Source organism: Pipistrellus kuhlii, unplaced genomic scaffold, assembly GCF_014108245.1.
Source record: "Pipistrellus kuhlii isolate mPipKuh1 unplaced genomic scaffold, mPipKuh1.p scaffold_m20_p_21, whole genome shotgun sequence".
Classification (NCBI taxonomy): Eukaryota; Metazoa; Chordata; class Mammalia; order Chiroptera; family Vespertilionidae; genus Pipistrellus; species Pipistrellus kuhlii.
In genome coordinates, this window is record NW_023425520.1 from 3,671,324 (window position 1) to 3,691,053 (window position 19,730).

Consider the following 19,730-nt stretch of genomic DNA (forward strand, 5'->3'; position numbering starts at 1 on the left):
GGCTTGATCTCTGGCCCCAGCATTTGCCACTTAGACCCAGAAAACTATATTTGTTCTTAAGAGTTCGGTTTTTAGTTTCATTAAGTCGTCAGAAAAGAATTAGGTTGTCTTTACTATGAAGACAACATAATAAAAGGATAATATGCAAATTGACTGAATGGCAGAACAGCTGGTTGCTATGACATGCACTGACCACCAAGGGGCAGATGTTCAATGCAGGAGCTGCCCCCTCGTGGTCAGTGTGCTTCCACATGGGGAGCGCTGCTCAGGCAGATGCTGGGCTCATGGCTGGCGAGCACAGCGGTGGTGGCGGGAGCCTCTCCTGCCTCTGCAGCAGTGCTAATGATGGCGTAGGCCCACTCCCTGTGGATGGCCTAAAAGCCATCAGTTGGACATCCCCAAGGGCTCCCAGACTGCCAGAGGGCACAGGCCGGGCTGAAGGACCCCCTCCCCTGAGTGCACAAATTTCGTCCACTGGGTCTCTAGTATAAAATAAAATGCAATAAATGTTATTAAAAAGAAATTAAGATCTGTTAGAATCACAGATGTGATTACACAGGGTTCAGTTAGTAATGACTTGCAAGTTTCTTTTGAGGCTAGATAAAAGAATGATGCTCTTTGGGAGAAAATGAAGAGGGAGGTGTTGAGACAAGTATAAAAAAAAAAAAAGAATGGTGCTGAAAGTATATTCTATATAATAAAAGCCTAGTATGCAAATTGTCCCCTTGGGTGGTTGTTTGACCAGGAATTTGACTGGGAGACCAGGAGTTTGACCAGGGGGTGGCACGGAACATGGCAGGCATCAGTGACATGGTGCTGGCAGCTGGTGGAGGTAATACGGTCCCTGATGGGCCCCAATGAGAGAGGGACCATGGCAGGATGGTAGAGCAGGTGAGAGGGCAGTGCCAGGCCAAGGCAGGTGTGAGCCAGGGCCTGATTGCCCCACTGCTTTCTCCGCAGACCGTGACCAGTGGCAGTGGCAGGTGCTGAGGGAGCCAGGTGGGGAGCCCAGCCCAAATGGATCCCCCCACAAATGGGATGATGGAGCAGGTGAGGGGTTGCACCGGGCTAAGGCAGGATGCCAGGTGAGGCTGTGGGGTTGGGAGGCTGGGGGCAGGAGCTGGGGCCTGATCTCCACAGAGGCCACCCTGAGGGATCCCACCCATGCATGAATCTGTGCACCGGATCTCTAGTTAATCTAATAAAAGGTTGAAGAATCTTCTTTTTAAAATGTATTGATTTTAAGGAGGAGGAGGAGGAGGAGGAGGAGAAAGAGAGAGAGAGAGAGAGAGAGAGAGAGAGAGAGAGAGAGAGAGAGAGAAACATTGCTTTGTTGTTCCACTTATTTATACATTCATTGGTTGATTCTTGTATGTGCCTTGACCAGAATCTTAGCATATGAGGACCACACTGACCAACTAAGCTACCTGGCCAGGGCTGAAGAATCTTCTTAAAGGGAAATTATAATTATTATTATAACCAAAATGTTAAAGGTGGAAGACTTAAGTTTTCTTTCCTTTTGTCCTTTTTTAGGTGAAAAAATGCTAGGAAAACCCAAAAAGCATTGCAGGGAGGAAATTGGTTAGATTATGGTGTAAGACAACAATGTAGAGTACTATTTAGTCACTAAAAAAATCCTAATTTAGAAGCATATTAAGTAACTCAGAAAATGTTTATAGTATATTGTTAAAAGAGATTGCAGAACTATATGCAAAATACCTCCATTTTTAAAAATCTATATCCATAGAAAAATAACTTCATGTAACAGAACAAATTGGTGGGATTTTAATTTTCTTCTGGGTGCTTTTTAAAAATTCCCAAATTCTGTACAATGAATACGTAAGGAAACAAAATCAGGGAGCTGCTGAAAGGTCGGTGGACCTCAAAGCCCAGAGAATTAAATCAAAGCAATTTTATCTAGTGCCCCAGCCAGAAGCTAAGGCCACTGCAGCTAAGCTCTGCAGGGGACCGGAAGGGCTTTTCTTTGGTCAGGTGTGGTAATCATAAAACCAGTAAGAAGAGAAGAAGTTGAAAAAAGTTTGGTTGGAAACCACCACATGTTAATATATTATTAAATTGTCAAAAAAATTTTTAAAATATATTTTTATTGATTTTTTACAGAGAGGAAGTGAGAGGGATAGAGAGTTAGAAACATTGATGAGAGAGAAACATTGATCAGCCGCCTTCTGCACACCCGCACTGGGGATGTGCCCGCAACCAAGGCACATGCCCTTGACCGGAATCGAACCTGGGACCTTTCAGTCTGCAGGCTGACACTCTATCCACTGAGCCAAACCAGTTTCAGCTAAATTGTCAAAATTTTTTAAGAGAACTACTCAAAAGGGTGTGAGAAAATATCATATATATTCTTATATACTCTATACATATACATTTTTTAGTGGTGATGCTTAATAGCACAATCCTTTTTAAAAAAAACACACACACAATTTAGCAATATGGGTGAAGAAATATAAAACGTGCATGTTCAAAATGATACAGCTCCTGAGAAAACAGTTTGGCTGTTTCTTAGAAAACTAAGCATACAACTACCGTATGACCCAACAATTGCACTCTTGAGCATTAATCCCAGAGAAATGAAAACTTACGTGTACACAAAAACCTGTACATGTTCATAGCAGCTTTACTGATAATAGCCCACATGCCCTTCAAAGTGCAGTTAAACCAACCATGAATACTCATCATTAAAAGGAACAAATTAATGATAAACACAACTTGGATAATCTCCAGGGAATTATGCTCAGTAAAAAAAATTTTTTTTAAGTCACATAATTGTATGATTCCATTTTTTAATGATTTCCACTTTTGAAACAATACAAATATAAACATAGAGAACAGATTAGTGGTTGCCAGGGGAGGGTGGGAGTGAGGAAGGTACGATCCTTATGGTGATGGAAGTGTCTTGTATTTTGATTGTATCAGTGTTACTTTCTTTTTAAATCCTCATCCAAGGATATTTTTATTGATGAGAGAGAGAGGGGAAGAAACATGGATTGATTGCCTCCTATATTCCCCTGTGGGGATAGAACCCACGTGGGTGTGCCCTGACCAGGAATAGAAAAGGGTGCTTGAGATACCTGCATTATTTATTACAACTGCACGTGTGGCTACAATTATCTCTAAATTAAAAAAAAAAATTACTGAAGAAAAAAAGCACATCATTTGGCCAGTTATTGTCAGTCTAGAAATTTCGTCCTAGGCATATAATCCAAAAGAAGAAAAGGACGTTAAATGCACTAGATGTTCACTATAGCGTGTTTACAACAGGGAAAAGAAACGACCTAAGTGTCCAGGCAGGAAAATAGGCAAATCATGACATAGTCACCTGAGAGTTACTTTTTTGATAGAGCAACAAAGAAATGTTTGAAAAGGAAGGATTCAAAACTGTAGTGCAATCTGACGGCTATGTGAAGGAGTCCGGGATATACTGCCAAGGTTTCAATAGTGTTCCATGTGAAATGTCTTTCCTCTCCTCACTTTCCCTAATGTTGCATGGTTTTTACATGGTGGGGGGTGGGGGAAATAACAGTAAAGGACCTTTTTTTTATGTTAAATTACAAATGCACAATAAGAGTCCTTTTAATTCGTCCCTTCCAGCAGCACAAACTTCGTTTTTCAGGCTCCAGGTTTGGACGCCGAGCCCCGTGCAGGCGCTCGGAGGGTCTGCGCAGCGGCTCCCGCGTGCACCGCAGCCTCGCCCAGGACCCCGCCGGGAATCCAGGGAGAGGACTCCCCAGCGAGGGCGACGTCGATGCCCGAGGAGCAGTGACCATGCCAAGGTCACCACCGAGCCCGCCGCCGGCCAGGGCTCCCGACTTGTGAGTCCGGGTCCCAGTCTCTGCCGGGCGCCCCTCTCTCCATGCGGAGCCGCGACCCCAGCGCCCCGCGGTCCTCCGCGGAGAAGCCCCACGTTGCGTGACGGCGGCCGCCCAGGCCTCCGGCCCCTCCGCCCCTAGGCCAAGACCCTGAGGCGTCACCAGGCACAGTCCCCTCTTCCTTTTTCGCCCTCTCAACCCAGCTTTTCCCGACTCCGGGAAGAACCGGGAAGAGAAGGCGGAGGCGAGCGGGGCGCCGCCGGATAAATAGGGTGGCAGGCCCCGCCCACTGACTTCACTTCCGCCGCGGAGCAAGATGGCGGCGCCCGGGCCCCGCCACGCAGACTTCCGCCTCGCGCCGAGACCTGAGGTCGGCCGCGGGCCGCACCGGAGCTGAAGTCGCGACCCGCACGGCGTGGGGATCGGTGTGCGCTGGGGTGCGCCCCTGCCTCGGGAGGCCTGCGGGGAGGGCGCGCCCATGGCGGCGGCCGCGGGGGTCCGAGGGGTCGCCACGTGGGAGGGGAGGAGCTGGGACCTGGAGGAGGGACGCCCTGACTGGGGGGGCGAGCGGCCAGGTGGGTGGGGTTCAGCCCAGGGTCCCGCGTGTCTCTTTCCTCACCGTTGACGTTGTTGTCTCTCTCCCCTCTTCTCTCCCAGGCAGCATGTCGGGGGGGAAGGCCCCGGGCGAGCCCAGCGCCCCCGGCGCGCCCCGAGCCCTCCTCTCCGGCGCACGGGGGCTTATCGGACAGCGGCCGGCGCCACACCTCACCCCGGGCCGCCTTCCCTCCATCCGCTCCAGGGATCTCACCCTCGGGGGAGTCAAGAAGGTACTCGATTACCTTGAATTCCAGGCTCCTAGGGTACCACTGATGTTCATGGAGGGCCTACCGTGTGCCAGGCTTGGTGTTGGGCCTTAATGACTCTCGTGCCCAGACTGGTGCCCGCACATGTTGGGGAGCCCGTCCTACCTTAAAGTCTAGATGCTGGATTCAAGCTTTTGACCTGGTTCTCAGAGATGGCTGAAGGGGAGAGAAGTCTAATTCGTTTAAAAGCAACAGTGTTTGTTTACTTTTTGTGTGTGTGTGGACACCTTTAAGAAGCCCATGAGAGTTACGCAGGCATCAGTGTTGCCTGCAGCTGGACAGCGTCTGACTTTGCCCTGGACCCCAGTGTGCGCACTTCTGGTCTGGAGTAGAATGGATACCAGGCGTGGCGTTAGAAGCGCTGTGTCCTCTCCCATTGTATTTATGACCACAGCCCTGAAGTAGGGAGTGGGGCGATGACAAGCTTAAAGCAGCCAACCTTTTTTATTTTTATTTTTTATTTTTTTTAAGATTTAAGTTTGCCCAGGTAAATTCTGTTCTGGTGGCAGTCTAACCTGCCTTCTGTTTGAGAGTCGTGGCACATCTCTGTCTTTCCTATTTGATCTCTTTCCCCTCGTACTGCCCGCTCTCTGAGGCAATTTTAAGACAATAAAGAGGTGAGGTTAGATCAGTTCCTTTGCGTTTAGAAGTCCTGAAGTTCTCCTTTCAGAGGGGAGAACTGAAGCTGCTAGTCTAAGTGGGTCTTGGTGCCCCTTAGTGTGTCGCTCTGCTGCCACCATGACTTGGCAGTTCTGTGCAAGCATCTTTCTCAAGCACGTGTCTTTCTCTCTAAATCTCCGACAACAGTGTGGAATGTACAAGAGAGAGCCCATAGTGGTTTTGGTCCACAGAAGGACCCTTTGGGATTTTTTTTTCTTTTCTTCAGTGCTTTGGGATCAGAAATTACCAAATCAGTGACCCCTGTATTTCACTTTCAGAAAACCTTCACCCCAAATATCATCAGTCGGAAGATCAAGGAAGAGTAAGTAGATAGGTCTTCTGAATACTCACCCCTTATTTACTTGCTCTAATTTGAGCCTTTTGGGAAATAACTAGGTATGTGGCACAGAAATTTAAATTTGTGTATTTAGTTGTTTTCAACCTGGCTCCCAGCTGATTCTAATGTGCAAGCTTAAAAAAAAATTCAGAGGCCTGGGAGGCCTTCCCAGAAATTGTAATGTCATTTGTTTGCAATGAAACAGTGATTTTTAAAAAATATATTTTATTGATTTTTACAGAGAGGAAGAGAGAGGGATAGAGAGTTAGAAACATCCATCAGCTGCCTCTTGCACACCCCTTACTGGGGATGTGCCTGCAACTAAGGTACATGCCCTTGACCGGAATCGAACCTGGGACCTTTCAGTCCACAGGCTGACGCTCTGTCCACTGAGCCAAACCGGTTCTGGCCAGAGTGATTATCTTTTACAGCCAGAGTTGAGAGCCACTAGTTTAGACAAAGATGTATTAAGTTTTCCCTTAAGTTTCTTTTACATTACAGCCTTCTGTTTTCAATGAATACAAAAAATTTTTTACATTTTGGGGCAGTCTCTGTAAATCAACTTTTGAGTTGTAGTTTCAATACATACCCTCAAACAAGAAGATAAAGCAAAACAAACTGAAAAGGACACTGCACATCAAGGAAATGAAAAGTGTTAGACTTAGGATCGGGTTCTGTGTCTCCTGAGGTAGTTAACTGGCTCAGGTGGAGTGGGCATAGGTGGGAGAATTAAGACCAGTTCTCCCAGGAAGGGTAAGTGAGTAGTTTCCCTTAATCCATTCTCTTTTCCAGACCCAAGGAAGAAGTGACCATTAAGAAGGAGAAGCGTGAAAGGGATAGAGACCGACAGCGAGAGGGTCATGGACGGGGCCGGGGTCGACCAGAAGTGATCCAGTCCCATTCCATCTTTGAGCAGGGCCCAGCTGAAATGATGAAGAAAAAGGGTACGAAAGCTTCCGGGAGGAGGGGGATCAATGGATTTCAGTTCAGACTGCCTGAGAGAAGGGTGAGGGCAACGGGATTCCCCTGTTCCCACTTTAGTTTTCCTAGCTGTTGGCCTCTTCTTTCCCCCTGGTGAACTGGATGATTTCCCACAGGAAACTGGGATAAGACTGTGGATGTGTCGGACATGGGGCCCTCTCATATCATCAACATCAAAAAAGAGAAGAGGGAGACAGATGAAGAAACAAAACAGATCCTGCGCATGCTGGAGAAGGATGATGTAGGTACCAGCAGGCTGAGGGCAGGAGAGGGGGGAGGAGGATGGGTCTTCTTTATGGCAGTGGAGAGGGCCTGTGGAGTCAGGGTTGGAGGGAGACTTGCTCTCTGATGTCCTGGAAGCCTGGCGAGCAGAGGAATCTTCAGTTAGAAAGGGGCTAACGAGGGCTGCAATCCCAGCATGGGTATCTGCTGGCCAGGCCATGTCAACCGCTGACTTCTTTGGCAGTTCATCGATGACCCTGGGCTGAGGAATGACACTCGGAACATGCCTGTACAGCTGCCTCTGGCTCACTCAGGGTGGTTGTTTAAGGAAGAGAATGAAGAACCAGATGTCAAACCTTGGCTGGCTGGCCCCAAGGAAGAGGACATGGAGGTGGATGTGCCTGCTGTGAAAGGTACTCGGTGTCAGTTAACATCTTGTCTCCTTTTCTGTGTATTTAGTTGTTTTCAACCTGGCCCCCAGTCCCCGCCCTGGGCCTCCCGGACTGCTGCTAATAAGCAGGTCCTCTCCGGTTCCAGCTGTAAAATTACATGGCCTGAACAAAGACACTAAAGTCTCACTCTCAGAAGGTTCATGCTGATAGGGACCGGTGGGCCTAGCCACAGATTCCCCTTATTAGATAAGTCACACAATTCCTGGATCCCTCTTCACAGCTAGTGTTTCTCTGGAGCATTTGGGGGTGAAGGGATGGGTACAATGAGATGGCGCAGAGGGTGGCCACTTGATAGCCCTTCCATTTGTGTTACTTTGGACAGTAAAAGAGGAGCCGCGAGATGAGGAGGAGGAGGTCAAGATGAAGGCTCCTCCCAGAGCAGCCAGAAAGACCCCGGGCCTCCCGAAGGACGTGTCTGTGGCAGAGCTGCTCAGGGAGCTGAGCCTTACGCAGGAGGAAGAGCTGCTGTTCCTCCAACTGCCAGACACGCTCCCCGGCCAGCCGCCAACTCAGGACATCAAGCCTATCAAGACAGAGGTGCAGAGTGAGGATGGACAGATGGTGGTCGTGAAGCAGGAGAAAGACCGGGTATGCTCAGGAATGAGCTGGGTGGAAACATGGGGGCATCGGTCAGGGAGGGAAGCAGCGACCTGTAGGGTGAAGCAGGGATGGGCCACCCAAGCTGAACTGCAAAGACATCATGTATTTGTTCTTTCTCCCCATAAGAAGCTTGGGGCTTTGTACCTCAACCTCAATTATATGTATGTTTACTTGCTACAATGAAATACTTGAACGTGTACATGAGAGAACATAGACCCTCACGTGCCATTACCGAGTTTCAGCAGTTATTAACATTTACTTGTTGGCTGTGGGTGATTTTGTTTTGTTTTGTGGTGTTTTTTTTGTGTGTGTGTTTTTTTAACCAGTGCAAGCAGCCCTAGGAAAAGGCCCTTTTGGGGGAGCTTATGCTAACCTTTGCTGCTGATGCGTTTCTTTGGGGAATGGTCCCCTCGTGAAGAATGGGGGGAACTGCTTCTTCCCCCATCTCCACACCCTGATTCTCTTCACAGGAAGCCAGGCTGGCAGAGAATGCTTGTACCCTGGCTGACCTGACAGAGGGTCAGGTTGGCAAGCTGCTCATCCGCAAGTCAGGAAAGGTACAGCTCCTCCTGGGCAAGGTGACTCTGGATGTAACCATGGGAACCGCCTGCTCTTTCCTGCAGGTGAGAGAGCCCATAGGTTCAAGGGCAGAGACCCTTAAGAGGTTGAGGATGTTGTGAACCGGTGCTAAATGAGGGAGAAGGGTTCTTGGGATTATCACATTAAAATCAGGACTGATTGATGGGCTACATGGTTTTGGTTCTCATTGCCTTCTCTGTCGATTGGCAGGAGCTGGTGTCTGTGGGCCTTGGAGACAGTAGGACGGGGGACATGACCGTCCTAGGACACGTAAAGCACAAACTTGTATGTTCCCCCGATTTTGAATCCCTCTTGGATCACAAACACCGGTAAAATGAGCAGATGGAGGATGATGGTGACTGTCCACGGCTGCTGCCTGCTCCAGACATTTTGTTCTAAAATCTGTGCGACCCAGAACAGGCCTGTTTAGCCCACCCACTCCAGCCTCTGGCAGCCACTGTCCCAGTTTCCCCACAGGGCCCATGTGCCTCTCCCCACAGCAGCTGTGAATGTCACAGCGACCTTCCCACAGCATGGATGCTGCATGTCCTTGCAGCTGGGAGACTTGTCCCTTCTATTTATTTTTATATTTATGCTTCATCTCTTCAACTGACTGCATCTTCCCCAGGTACAGAGGGGAGGGTCTGTGGAAAAGCACAGGCTCCTCCTCATGGTGACCATCTGTGTTCTCGCTGAGGGAAGTGTTAAGAATTGCTGCTGCTGCTCTCGCTCCCTCCTTCCTCCTAAGGGGCGGTCGGAGAGAGCAGGGAATGTTTTGGTCTGAGTCTCAGTACTCAGGCCCAGCTCTGTCAGTAACTAGTAGTATGACTTAGACAAGCCACCTCGCTTTTCTGAGCCTCATATGCCTCACTTGATAAAAATGAGGACAATACCTACCTCACGAGGTTGATGTGAGGATTAAATGGAAAGTTGTAGATGAAAACTCCTTGCACAAGGCCCCACATGTACAGTAGGCGCTCAATAAATGGTAGTTTCCCTTCCCTTTGCCTGAGTCTGTCTTCAAACAAAATAGAGCTTCTGAGAATCTCTCAGAGGAAGTGAATGGAGCTGCTATATCCCTGCATTCTTATTCCACGTCCCAACCACCCTTCTCCCCTCCCCCCTTCATTCCTCCCCCCCTGCCTAACGCTCTGAAGGTACAGGTTCAGGCCCTTCTAGGCCCTTTTCTCCTGAGCATTCTATCCAAGTGTTTCCTGTTCATTGCTGAGATCCTAGCTATAGGCTCTATCAAATTGAGGAAGTCAGACTCCAGCACTGACGAGTGCCTTCAGGTGGCACAGTGGTCCCAACACTAGTTTCCCTTACTCTCACCCCTGAAATAAGTAGCTTCCATTGAAGGGTTTCTCAAAAGAGCAATTAAGGATTTTCATCGGGAATTAACACTAAGTCGCCTACTGCCAAAGAACAACCCTTGATAAGATAGAAGTTAGCTCTGGCCACTGTGGCTCAGGTAGTTAGAGTATTGTCCCTTGCACTGAAGGTTCACAGGTTCGATTCCCAGTCAAGGCACATAACCAGGTCGCTGATTGGATCCCTGGTCAAGTGTGTGCGGGAGACAACTCATCAGTGTTTCTCACATCAATGTTCCTTCCTCTCCCTTACTCTCTAGTCTAGAGTCAGGGAAAAATATATCCTCAGGTAAGAAAAAAAGATAGAAGTTGAGATTTATTATATAATGGCCTCTTTGCCAAAACTGGTTTGGCTCAGTGGTAGAGCGTCGGTCTGCGGACTGAAAGGTCCCAGGTTCGATTCTGGTCAAGGGCATGTACATTGGTTGCGGGCACATCCCCAGTAGGGGGTGTGCAAGAGGCATCTGGTCGATGTTTCTCTCTCATCGATGTTTCTAGCTCTCTATCTCCGTTCCTCTCTGTAAAAAATCAATAAAATATATTTTAAAAAAATAATAATACTGGCCTCTTTGACACTTAACAGATGACATTCCATTTTAAAAATTTTGAATTTGAGAGGCACACCTCTGTCCTCTAACATCATCAGGTTCACCCACTTGTCTTGGTTCCCTATTCCCACTGGCCATGCCACCTCTTTTAGTTCATGGGTCTTGTTCTTTTCACCACGTTATCACACAAATTTTATTTTATTTCAGAGAGGGAGAGAGATAGAAGAGATAAAAGAATCATTGTTTGGCTGCTTCCTACATGCCCCACACTGGGGCTCAAGCTCTTAACCCGGACATGTGCCCTAATCAGGAATCAAACCATGACCTCTTGGTTCATAGGTAGGTGCACTACCACTAAGCCACACCCCTGGCTGGTTATCACACTCCTGATCATCCCAACGTGTAGGCCCTGGAGGAGCAGCTTCTCTGTCTCTGGCCTTTGTCCACAGGGCTGGGCTTTTCCATGGTTCAGTGAGGGTGGGGCATCTTAGAGGTCAGGGCAAGCCTCCTGCAACAGTGACTGGTTATTAGATGCCAGTGTCACAGCTCCCTTTCCTGAGAACTTAGCAAACTGCCTCTGGAACAGGGATGGGCTATAAGAGCGCTCGGTAAGAATGCATCCTCCTGACTTTCAAATAACCTCAGAGGTTTTTGGGTGGATATGCCTGCCTTTAGTATCTTCCTTCTGCCATGGCTGGGGCTTTTTCTACACTGAGCCCCTTAAGCTTCCTAGCCAGCAGCCGTGGGGGAATTGAATATTTAATCATCACATAGCCCCTTCTGTAGCTAAGAGCTCACAGGAACTCTGTTCGATGGTCTTCTGGTCTCTTTTCATTGGAAGTCCTGTTTGGCCTAAGGTTGAGCCATGAGGAGCCAACTGCTTTTTGTTCTCTGGGCTTCAACGCTTTCCTGTTTTATATAATTAATACGTTGTCAGTGGGTCTCCATTGTAATCCTCTCTCTTCTGTTTCTTTGGCTCAAAAATATTCAGCTTTCCTAGGCCAACTCAAAGACCCTGCCTCGTTAAATGTTTGGAATTTTTCAGTCTTTCGTTTTTCTACTCTTCCAAGAAAGCTTAAGGAGCCCTAGCCAGTTTCACTCAGTGGTTAGAGCATTGGCCCACAGACTGAAGGGTTCTGGCTTCGATTCTGGTCAAGGGCGTGTACCTCAGTTACAAGCTCAATCCCAAGAGTTGGTCAGGGCGAGAGGTAACCAACTGATGTGTGTCTCTCACATTGATGTTTCTGTCTCTTCCTCTCTCTTTCACTCTAAAAATCAATGGGAAAAATATGTTTGGGTGAGGATTAACACACAGAAAACTTGAGGAGGTGCATGTACCACTTTCATGTTCACCATTTCAGGTACCTTGGGTTGAATGTTAATGACTCTGAATCAAAGTCTCCACGACTTGTCTTTATTCCCTGATACACAGATTCGACGTGTGGAATAAAGACAAGGCAAGTCTGCTTTTTTGGCTGAGCCTCTCTGTGCCGCGCCAGCACAGCCAAGGGTTCGATGAGCCTGAGGGGAGGCAGTGAAGGATGAATAAAAGACAAAGAATAAGCTGGGTCTAGGTGATCTGTGCCTGGCTAAGGCCTCAGAGAAAAGATCCAGAGGGCAAGCTGATGCTTTATAGTCAGAAGGAAACAGGTAGTGGTCACCATAGTTAAGAGTTTCACTTGTTTTGGCAGCACTTGCTGCACCTCCCACAGCCCATTAGCTACCCAGGAAGGATCTAGGGGGTGCCATAAAGTCAAGCTTAATTATACTAAGAGGTCTGTGCCCTCTAAGCTGGGACTCGTAGCTTTGCCAACAGGTCAGTCCAAGGCGTAACCCTATGGCTGCTCCCTACATCTCTGAAATACACAGTTCTCCCCAACAAATCAGTGCAAATAAGGTAGTAAAAAACCCAAAGCAACATTTATATAGATATAGATATAGATATAGATATAGATATAGATATAGATATAGATATAGATATAGATATATATTACTTCCTGCATTTGTATGTGCATTTTTTTAAGACACCAAAACTGGTTTGGCTCATTGGTAGAGCGTCGGTCTGCGGACTGAAGGGTCCCGGGTTCAATTCCGGTCAGGGGCATGTACATTGGTTGCGGGCACATCCCCAGTAGGGGGTGTGCAAGAGGCAGCTGGTCGATGTTTCTCTCTCATCGACGTTTCTAGCTCTCTGTCTCTCTCCCTTCCTCTCTGTAAAAATCAATAAAATATATTTTTTTTAAAAAGACACCAAAAGAGAGAACTATAGACTTGATCATCTTTTAACCACATGGTTAAGGGGCAGATGTAGAGTTAGGATTGGGCTTGAATACAACTCTACCTGTCACTTTGGGGAAAATTACTTCCCTAAGCTCAGTTTTCTTTCTTTTCTATAAAAACTCGAGGCCCAATGCATGAAATTCATGCTAGAGTAGGCCTGCCTTTCCTCTGGCTGCCGTCACTAGCTTCTGTCTAGCACCTGGGACCTGGGCTTCCCTCGCAGACCCAGCTTCATCCAGGAGGTTGTCGTCCGGTCTAATTAGCATATAACACTTTTATTATTATAAATGAGATAACAGCCCTGGCCAGTGTGGCTCAGTTGGTTGAGCATCATCCCATGCACCAAAAGTTAGACGGTTCACTTCCCAGTCCAGGCACATGCCCAGGTGGTGGGCTCAGTCCCTAGTAGGGGGTGTGCAGGAGGCAACCAACCAGTTTCTTTCTCACATTGATGTTTTTCTCTCTCTCTGCCTCTTTCTTTCTCTTTATCCAAAAACATTTTTTTTTAAATGAGCTATCAGCCCTGACTGGGTAGCTCAGTTGGTTAGATCATTGTCCCGTTCAATTCCGTCAGGGCACATACGTGGGTTATGGGTTCCATCCCTGGTCAGGGCATGTATGGAAGGCAACCAGTTGATGTTTCTGTCTTACATTGATGTTTCTCTCTCCCCATTACCCTCTGAAATAAAAAAAAATATCCTCATCTTATGAGGATATTTTAAGAAAATTTTAATGAAATATCAGTAGGTGTTTAATAGGGTTCCTTTTAAGTTAGAGAGAACTTAAAGCATTTATTTGGTGCCAGACAGAAAACTGCTTCTATCAGGATATGGTTGTCACGAGTAACAGAAAACTAGACTGACGGTGACATAAGCAATAAGAATGTTTAATTCTCCCATGTTTGTTAACAAGAAGTCTGGAGATGGGTGGTTACAGAGCTGGGTAGTAGCCAAAACCTCATCCAGATTTTCTTGGATTAATTGATTCTGCCATCCTCAGTGTTGCAAAGTGGCTGCCACAGCTCAGCATTATTTCTTCAAATGACAGTGCCCAAAGCCAAAGCAAAAATCAAAGTAGACAGCAGCAAAGGAACTTTCTCACTGTGCTCTTATAAAGAAAGAATATTCGTCAGAGGCGAAAGAGACTTGCCATTTTGTCTTATTGATAGAGCTGGGTCACATACCCACCCTTAGGGTATTGGCAAAGAAGGATGGACAGACCAGTTTTCTCCACTGATGGGCATTCTCCATCGATGACATAGGGTTTTGTTAGTAGGGAAGAAGCAAGAATGACAGGTAGACAGACATTCCATAAGAGTTGCCATGATGTTAAAAAACAAACAAACAAAAACTATTGCAGTAAAGTTAAAGTATATCTAGATAGAATATTTTAAATGTTCAGTTATCTTTTACATTATAAAACAGGTTTTAACATTTTAGTGCACATCCTTTCAGACTCCATAACTGTATATAATGAATAATATATTATGCAGTTTTATCATGTCCTTTTTCTCATTAAAAATATAAATAGTTCTCCCTTGTTAATGAGTGTATGGTATTTCAGGTACTTCTGAGCTACCTGTGAGACAATGACCTTTAATCCTCACAGACTACGCACATGGTCCAGTTGAGTCACTCAACCTCAAACATTCCCCCAGGGCAGGATAATCAGGAATTCTTCTGGAAAGAAATGTCTTGGAAATGTCTCTTGCACTATATTTTGGAAATGTCTCTTGCACTATACAACATAAGGGTAAGAGCTATATTAGAATCTATCTGTGGACTATCAAAATTCTCCCAAAAATCACTGATTTGGGGACATTTTCATTTTTCCAGTTTACTTTTTTTTTTTTAATGACATGATAAGATCATATAATTGTTGCCAATAACCTCAATTATTTCCTTAGGATTCTTTATTAAAAATGCTTTGCCAAGACTTGTGTAGCCATTATAGAAAACAGTATGAAGTTTCCTCAAAAAATTAAATATAGCCCTGGCTGGTTTGGCTCAGTAGATAGAGCCTGTGGACTGAAGGGTCCCCAGGTTCAATTCTGATAAGGGCACATGCCTGGGTTATGGACTTGACCTCCAGTGGGGGGCGTGCAGGAAGCAGCCAGTCAATGATTCATCATTAATGTTTCTGTCTCTCCCTCTCTCTTCCTCTCTGAAATATATAAAAATATATATTTTTTTAAAAATTAAATATGGAACTGCCATTTGATCCAGTGATCCCATTTCTAGGAATATACGTATTCTAAGAAACCTGAAGCACCAATCAGAAAGAATGTATGCGCCCCTATGTTCATAAGCAGTACAATTTATTTTTTAAAATATATTTTATTGATTTTTTACAGAGAGGAATGGAGAGGGATAGAGAGCTAGAAACATCGATCAGCCACCTCCGGCACTCCCCTCCCCTAACCCCCACATAGGATGTGCCCGCAACCAAGGTACATGCCCTTGCCTGGAATCGAACCTGGGACCCTTCAGTTTGCAGGCCAGCGCTCTATCTACTGAACCAAACCAGTTTCGGCAATGGCAGTACAATTTATAATAGCTAAGACATGGAAACAGCCCAAGTGCCCATCAGTAGATGAGTGGATAAAAAAGCTGTGGCACATTTATACCAGGCAATACTATGTAGCAGTAAAAAATAAAGGATCTCTTACCCTTTGATACAGCATGGAGGGACCTGGAGAGTGTTATGCTAAGCAGAATAAAGCCAGTAAGAGGATCTCACTAATATGTGGAATCTAATGAACAAAATAGATCCGGAGACATAGAAGCATAGAACAGACTGTGGAACCTCAGAGGGAAGGCAGGGGAGAGTGGGTGGGTGGGCGATGATCAACCAAAGAGCCTGTATGCATAACCCATGGACACTGGCAATACGGGGGTAAAGGCCGAGGGTGGAGGGTGGGGGTAGGCTAGAAGGGGTTAATGGGGAAGGAGGAAATGGGACATGTAATACAACAATAAAGATTTTAAAATAAATAATTTTAAATGGCTTTGCTGAATCAAACATTTTCACCTCCAGACAGCTTGCACCTATCTGTTCACATGCCTGTCAACAGTGTGTAAGAGTTGATCTTGTAGCCAAAACTGATTTGGCTCAGTGGATAGAGCATTGGCCTGTGGACTGAAAGGTCCCAGGTTCGATTCCGGTCAAGGGCATGTACCTTGGTTGCGAACACATCTCTGTGGGGGTTGTGCAGGAGGCAGCTGATCCATGCATGTTTCTAACTATCCTTCTCCCTTCCTCTCTGTAAAAAATCAGTAAGATATTTATATATTTTAAAATACAATAGTTTATCTTGTATTTATAAAGTTAAAAGTATAATCACCATTCCGTTTTTAATCTATACAAATGTATAAAGATACTGAGTAGGAGACCTGACCTTACTTACCCTCTGAATAGGTAACTAATCTTCTCTCTTTTCCCTTCATCAAACACAGAGGGGCTGATGTTCGAACACCCTGCTCCCACAGTTGCAATACATACATGCTTTCCCAACTCAGTTGTGTTTTTCCCAAGCTGTTTGCCAGTTATGTTTAATATTGTGATTGCATAATTCAATTAAGCATTCTGTGAACTAGTAAAATATGAGGGCTATAAAACTTTAAGAAAATAGGATAAATACCTTGTTTAATTGAATATGTAAAATGACAAAATATAAATGCCAAAAGAAAGTTCTTATTTCTATGGTAAGTGCTTTGGAAAGACGTAATAAAGGTGAGTCGCTGAAAAATCCTGTGGAATTAAGTTTAGGCAAGATAAATGTAAAGATGTGGAGAAATTGTAAACTTCCAGGGTAATTCTGCATTCATATAGCTTCTCTTCTACTTTGGAGAAACAACAACTGGTGATCTTAGCAGTGCATTATCGGTTTGTGGAGTGCTAATGAGTGCATCCATACTCAAAGAAATTGTCCCTATACCAAACGACTAGTGGACACATGACCATTTATAAGTGACAAGTTAAAAGAAAATATTTTAAATAGGTGTGTTTTTTAAAATTTTTAAATGCCTCCCAAAATATCAGTAAAGATTAGGTTTAGCTATGAGAATTAGAGCCCCAAAATAAGTGATTTTAACAGAATTTTATTTTTCTCTTGTAAAAGCGTAAAGATGCATAGTATGAGGCAGTATGGCAGCTCTGCTCTGCAAAGCCCCAAGGGTCTCCTGTTCCTTTCAGCTTATCTTCGCATGGTGTCTGGGCTGTGGCCCACATCCTCATGTTGTGATGAGAGACAAGAGCTCCAGTCATTGCACCACCCCGGCAGCCAGATGAATATAAGTTTCATATCCCCCAAATGACAGCGGGTGTGTCCTTTCCTTTTAGGAAGGTTCCTAATCATGAATGTTATAGCATTAACAATCGTGATATAGCATTAACATTCATGATTACCAAGTAGGGACAGTCAATCCTGGCCTTGAAGGAGGCTGAGATACGTGGTCTTGAATGAGAAGGTACCCTCCTAGAAGTCTAGGTTCATTATCATGGAAAAAGAAAGAGTGGACACAGGACCAACCAGCAGCTCTATTACATCTAGTTAACTTAGGTCAGGAATAACAACATAAGGCAAGAGGTATGGATGTATGGAACAGACCTCAGTTGTGGGGGAGCGGTGGATAAGAAGACATTAACCAAAGAACATTTATGCATAACCCATGGACACAGACAATAACATGCAGAAGACCTGGGGTGGGGTAGGGGTTTGGAGGAGGTGGTCAAAACAGAAGAAAATGGGAGACATCTATAATACTGTTCAATAGTAATTGGACTATTAATTGGACTATTTTTTTAAGGAGGTGATACATGATCACCTCCTTAAAAAGAAAAAAAAAACAACCTGAAAAATAGTATGGACTTTAGTTAATGTATTAGTATTGGTTCATCAGCTGTAAAAATATACCACACATACAAGATGTTAATAGGGAAAACTATGGGAATGGGCATATGGGAATCTGTACTTTCTGATCAATTTTTCAGTAAACCTAAAACTTCTCTAAAGTCTTTTAAATTCAAACACACACACACACACACACACACACACACACACACACAATCACTGAACAACCAATTGTGACAGAAGAGCTTCCAATGTACATCACTTACATAAGCACACACTCAACTGCAGCGTAGGTACCATGTGCTGCTGTAACCACTTCCTGGCACACTCCCAAAGCCCTGGCCCCGCCTGTCTTACCCAAAAAACCCCACTTTTGGGTAAGTCTAAATCTCTCCGACTCAGCATCTGTCCTGAGGGCTTAGACTTGGCAGGAGAAGCATCCATAACCAAGTGGAGTGCTCTCACCTTAAGACCAATTCCTTGTCCCCTGCCCATAGAACACTTCTAACACCTTTGACTTAGTCCTCGAACCTGCAGCACCTCTCCCCTCTTACGCTCAGCTGATGACCCTGCTTCTTCATGCATTAAGAAAAGAGAAGCAATGAGAGAACATCACATTCCCACTACTGCATGAGCAGTCTGTTTGCATCTGTGTCAGGTGCACAGTCTCCTGTCACTGTGGATGAACTGTACTCCTCCAAGACAAGGCCCCTCACTAGGCACTAGATTCCATCTCCTTTTACCTACTCAAAGGATATTGCTCAGAACCCTTGACCCAAGTGTATGTGTGCTTTGCACATGCACACACACACACACACACACACACACACCAGTACCCTCTCTATTAGATTAGCTCACAGAATACAAATAGGTTCCTATGGATCCATCTTGAAAATAGCAAATTTCCCTTCAAGTTTGCATTGGCCTCCAGTGATCACTATTCTCTGCTTCTTGCAGCCAATAGGGCAACTTGTCCCCACTTTACTTGTCCCCACTTCCTCTCCATTCTCTCATGAATTTATTCCTATCAGCCTTTCAGCACTCCACCCAACAGCTCTTCTCAAGCTCACCGGTGAGACCTTTACCAAACTCAAACATAAATTTACAATCCTTAATTTACCGAACCTGTGATCACATCTGACAGTTAGTCACTCCCTCCTTTCTCAAATACTGTCTTTTCTTAGCTTTGAGGTTACTATCTTAATTGTTCCTTATTGTCTCACTGGATGTGCTCCTCATCTCCTTCCCTGGTTCCCCACCTCGAAACACAGGAATGCCCGGGGCTCAGGCCTTAGCACATGTGTCAAACACAAGGCCCGCGGGCCAAATCCGTCCCGCCAGGCCTTGCAATGTGGCCCGCACCGCGCTGTCATCACTGCACTCCGCTGCGTTTCCATCACAATGACAGTTTATGACTGTTCAGTAAACCATTCGGCCCGCGATTTAGGCTGGATTTTAGATTTTGGCCCCTTCTCTGATTGAGTTCGACACCCCTACTGTTGTTCTTGCCTGTTACTCTCATCCCCTCAGCGATCTCATCCCAGATAATGGCTTTCAACTCTGTCTGTGACTCCCTGTCTGTTACCTCCAGCCTGTCCCAAGCCTGACACCCACTTGCCTAATCTCCTGTTTCCTTGTATGTCCAGTAAGCAATTCAATCCCGATTACCAATTTTGGGAAATACAGGGCCCATCATAACCCATGAGAGTCCAGTCAGCAAAACATGACTGTATTGACAGGAAAAAATGAGTCAATTTTTTCAAGGAACAAATTATGACGGGCAAAAAAGGGAAGAGTGAAGGGGGAACACATAGATTATAAACGATTTAAGAGAGGATGTCACTCAGTTGCAACATAAGGATGTTATTTAGTTACCGATTCTGAGAACTGCAAGAAACTAACTGAGCTTGGTGACTCCATTCAAAGCCCTGAACCCAGACCAGATTACCATGGCTTCCGGCAGCTTAAGGCCAAGTCCCTGGGATGGCCAAGTCCTTTTTGAGTTTCTATTTGGAAAAGGTCAGAACTGTCGAAAAATGTTGCTTTTTGTTCTAGCTAACATATTTCCAAGGGCCCTGCACTCCCCTAGAGCATTTACTTAAAAGGGCTTAGAATTGTGAATCCTCCCTCTGTCCTTTTGAGATGTACATTCA

General features: G+C 45.6%; 1 protein-coding gene across 4 annotated transcripts; it reads left to right on the forward strand.

The window, feature by feature from the left end:
• Nucleotides 1-4,123: 4,123 nt before the first annotated feature.
• POLR3D (RNA polymerase III subunit D) lies at nt 4,124-9,528 on the forward strand. 4 transcript variants are annotated; one of them, XM_045585893.1, is made up of 9 exons: nt 4,124-4,260; nt 4,491-4,660; nt 5,635-5,678; nt 6,486-6,637; nt 6,791-6,915; nt 7,141-7,309; nt 7,644-7,936; nt 8,419-8,571; nt 8,738-9,528. In XM_045585893.1, exons 2-9 carry the CDS (start codon nt 4,496-4,498, stop codon nt 8,858-8,860), a joined length of 1,224 nt encoding a protein of 407 aa, XP_045441849.1. In that variant the 5' UTR covers nt 4,124-4,260; nt 4,491-4,495; the 3' UTR covers nt 8,861-9,528. The 4 variants fall into 4 exon arrangements, with proteins under 4 accessions (XP_045441849.1, XP_045441851.1, XP_045441850.1 ...); XM_045585895.1 differs by having other exon boundaries at nt 4,129-4,270; XM_045585894.1 differs by having other exon boundaries at nt 4,130-4,271; nt 4,488-4,660.
• The last annotated feature ends 10,202 nt before the right edge of the window (nt 9,529-19,730 follow it).

Coding starts and splice junctions, on each gene's coding strand:
- POLR3D (XM_045585893.1), top strand. CDS start 4,496: ATGTCGGGGGGGAAGGCCCCGGGCGAGCCCAGCGCCCCCGGCGCGCCC. Junction 4,661..5,634: donor CCCTCGGGGGAGTCAAGAAG/GTACTCGATTAC, acceptor TTTCACTTTCAG/AAAACCTTCACCCCAAATAT. Junction 6,638..6,790: donor TGAAATGATGAAGAAAAAGG/GTACGAAAGCTT, acceptor GATTTCCCACAG/GAAACTGGGATAAGACTGTG.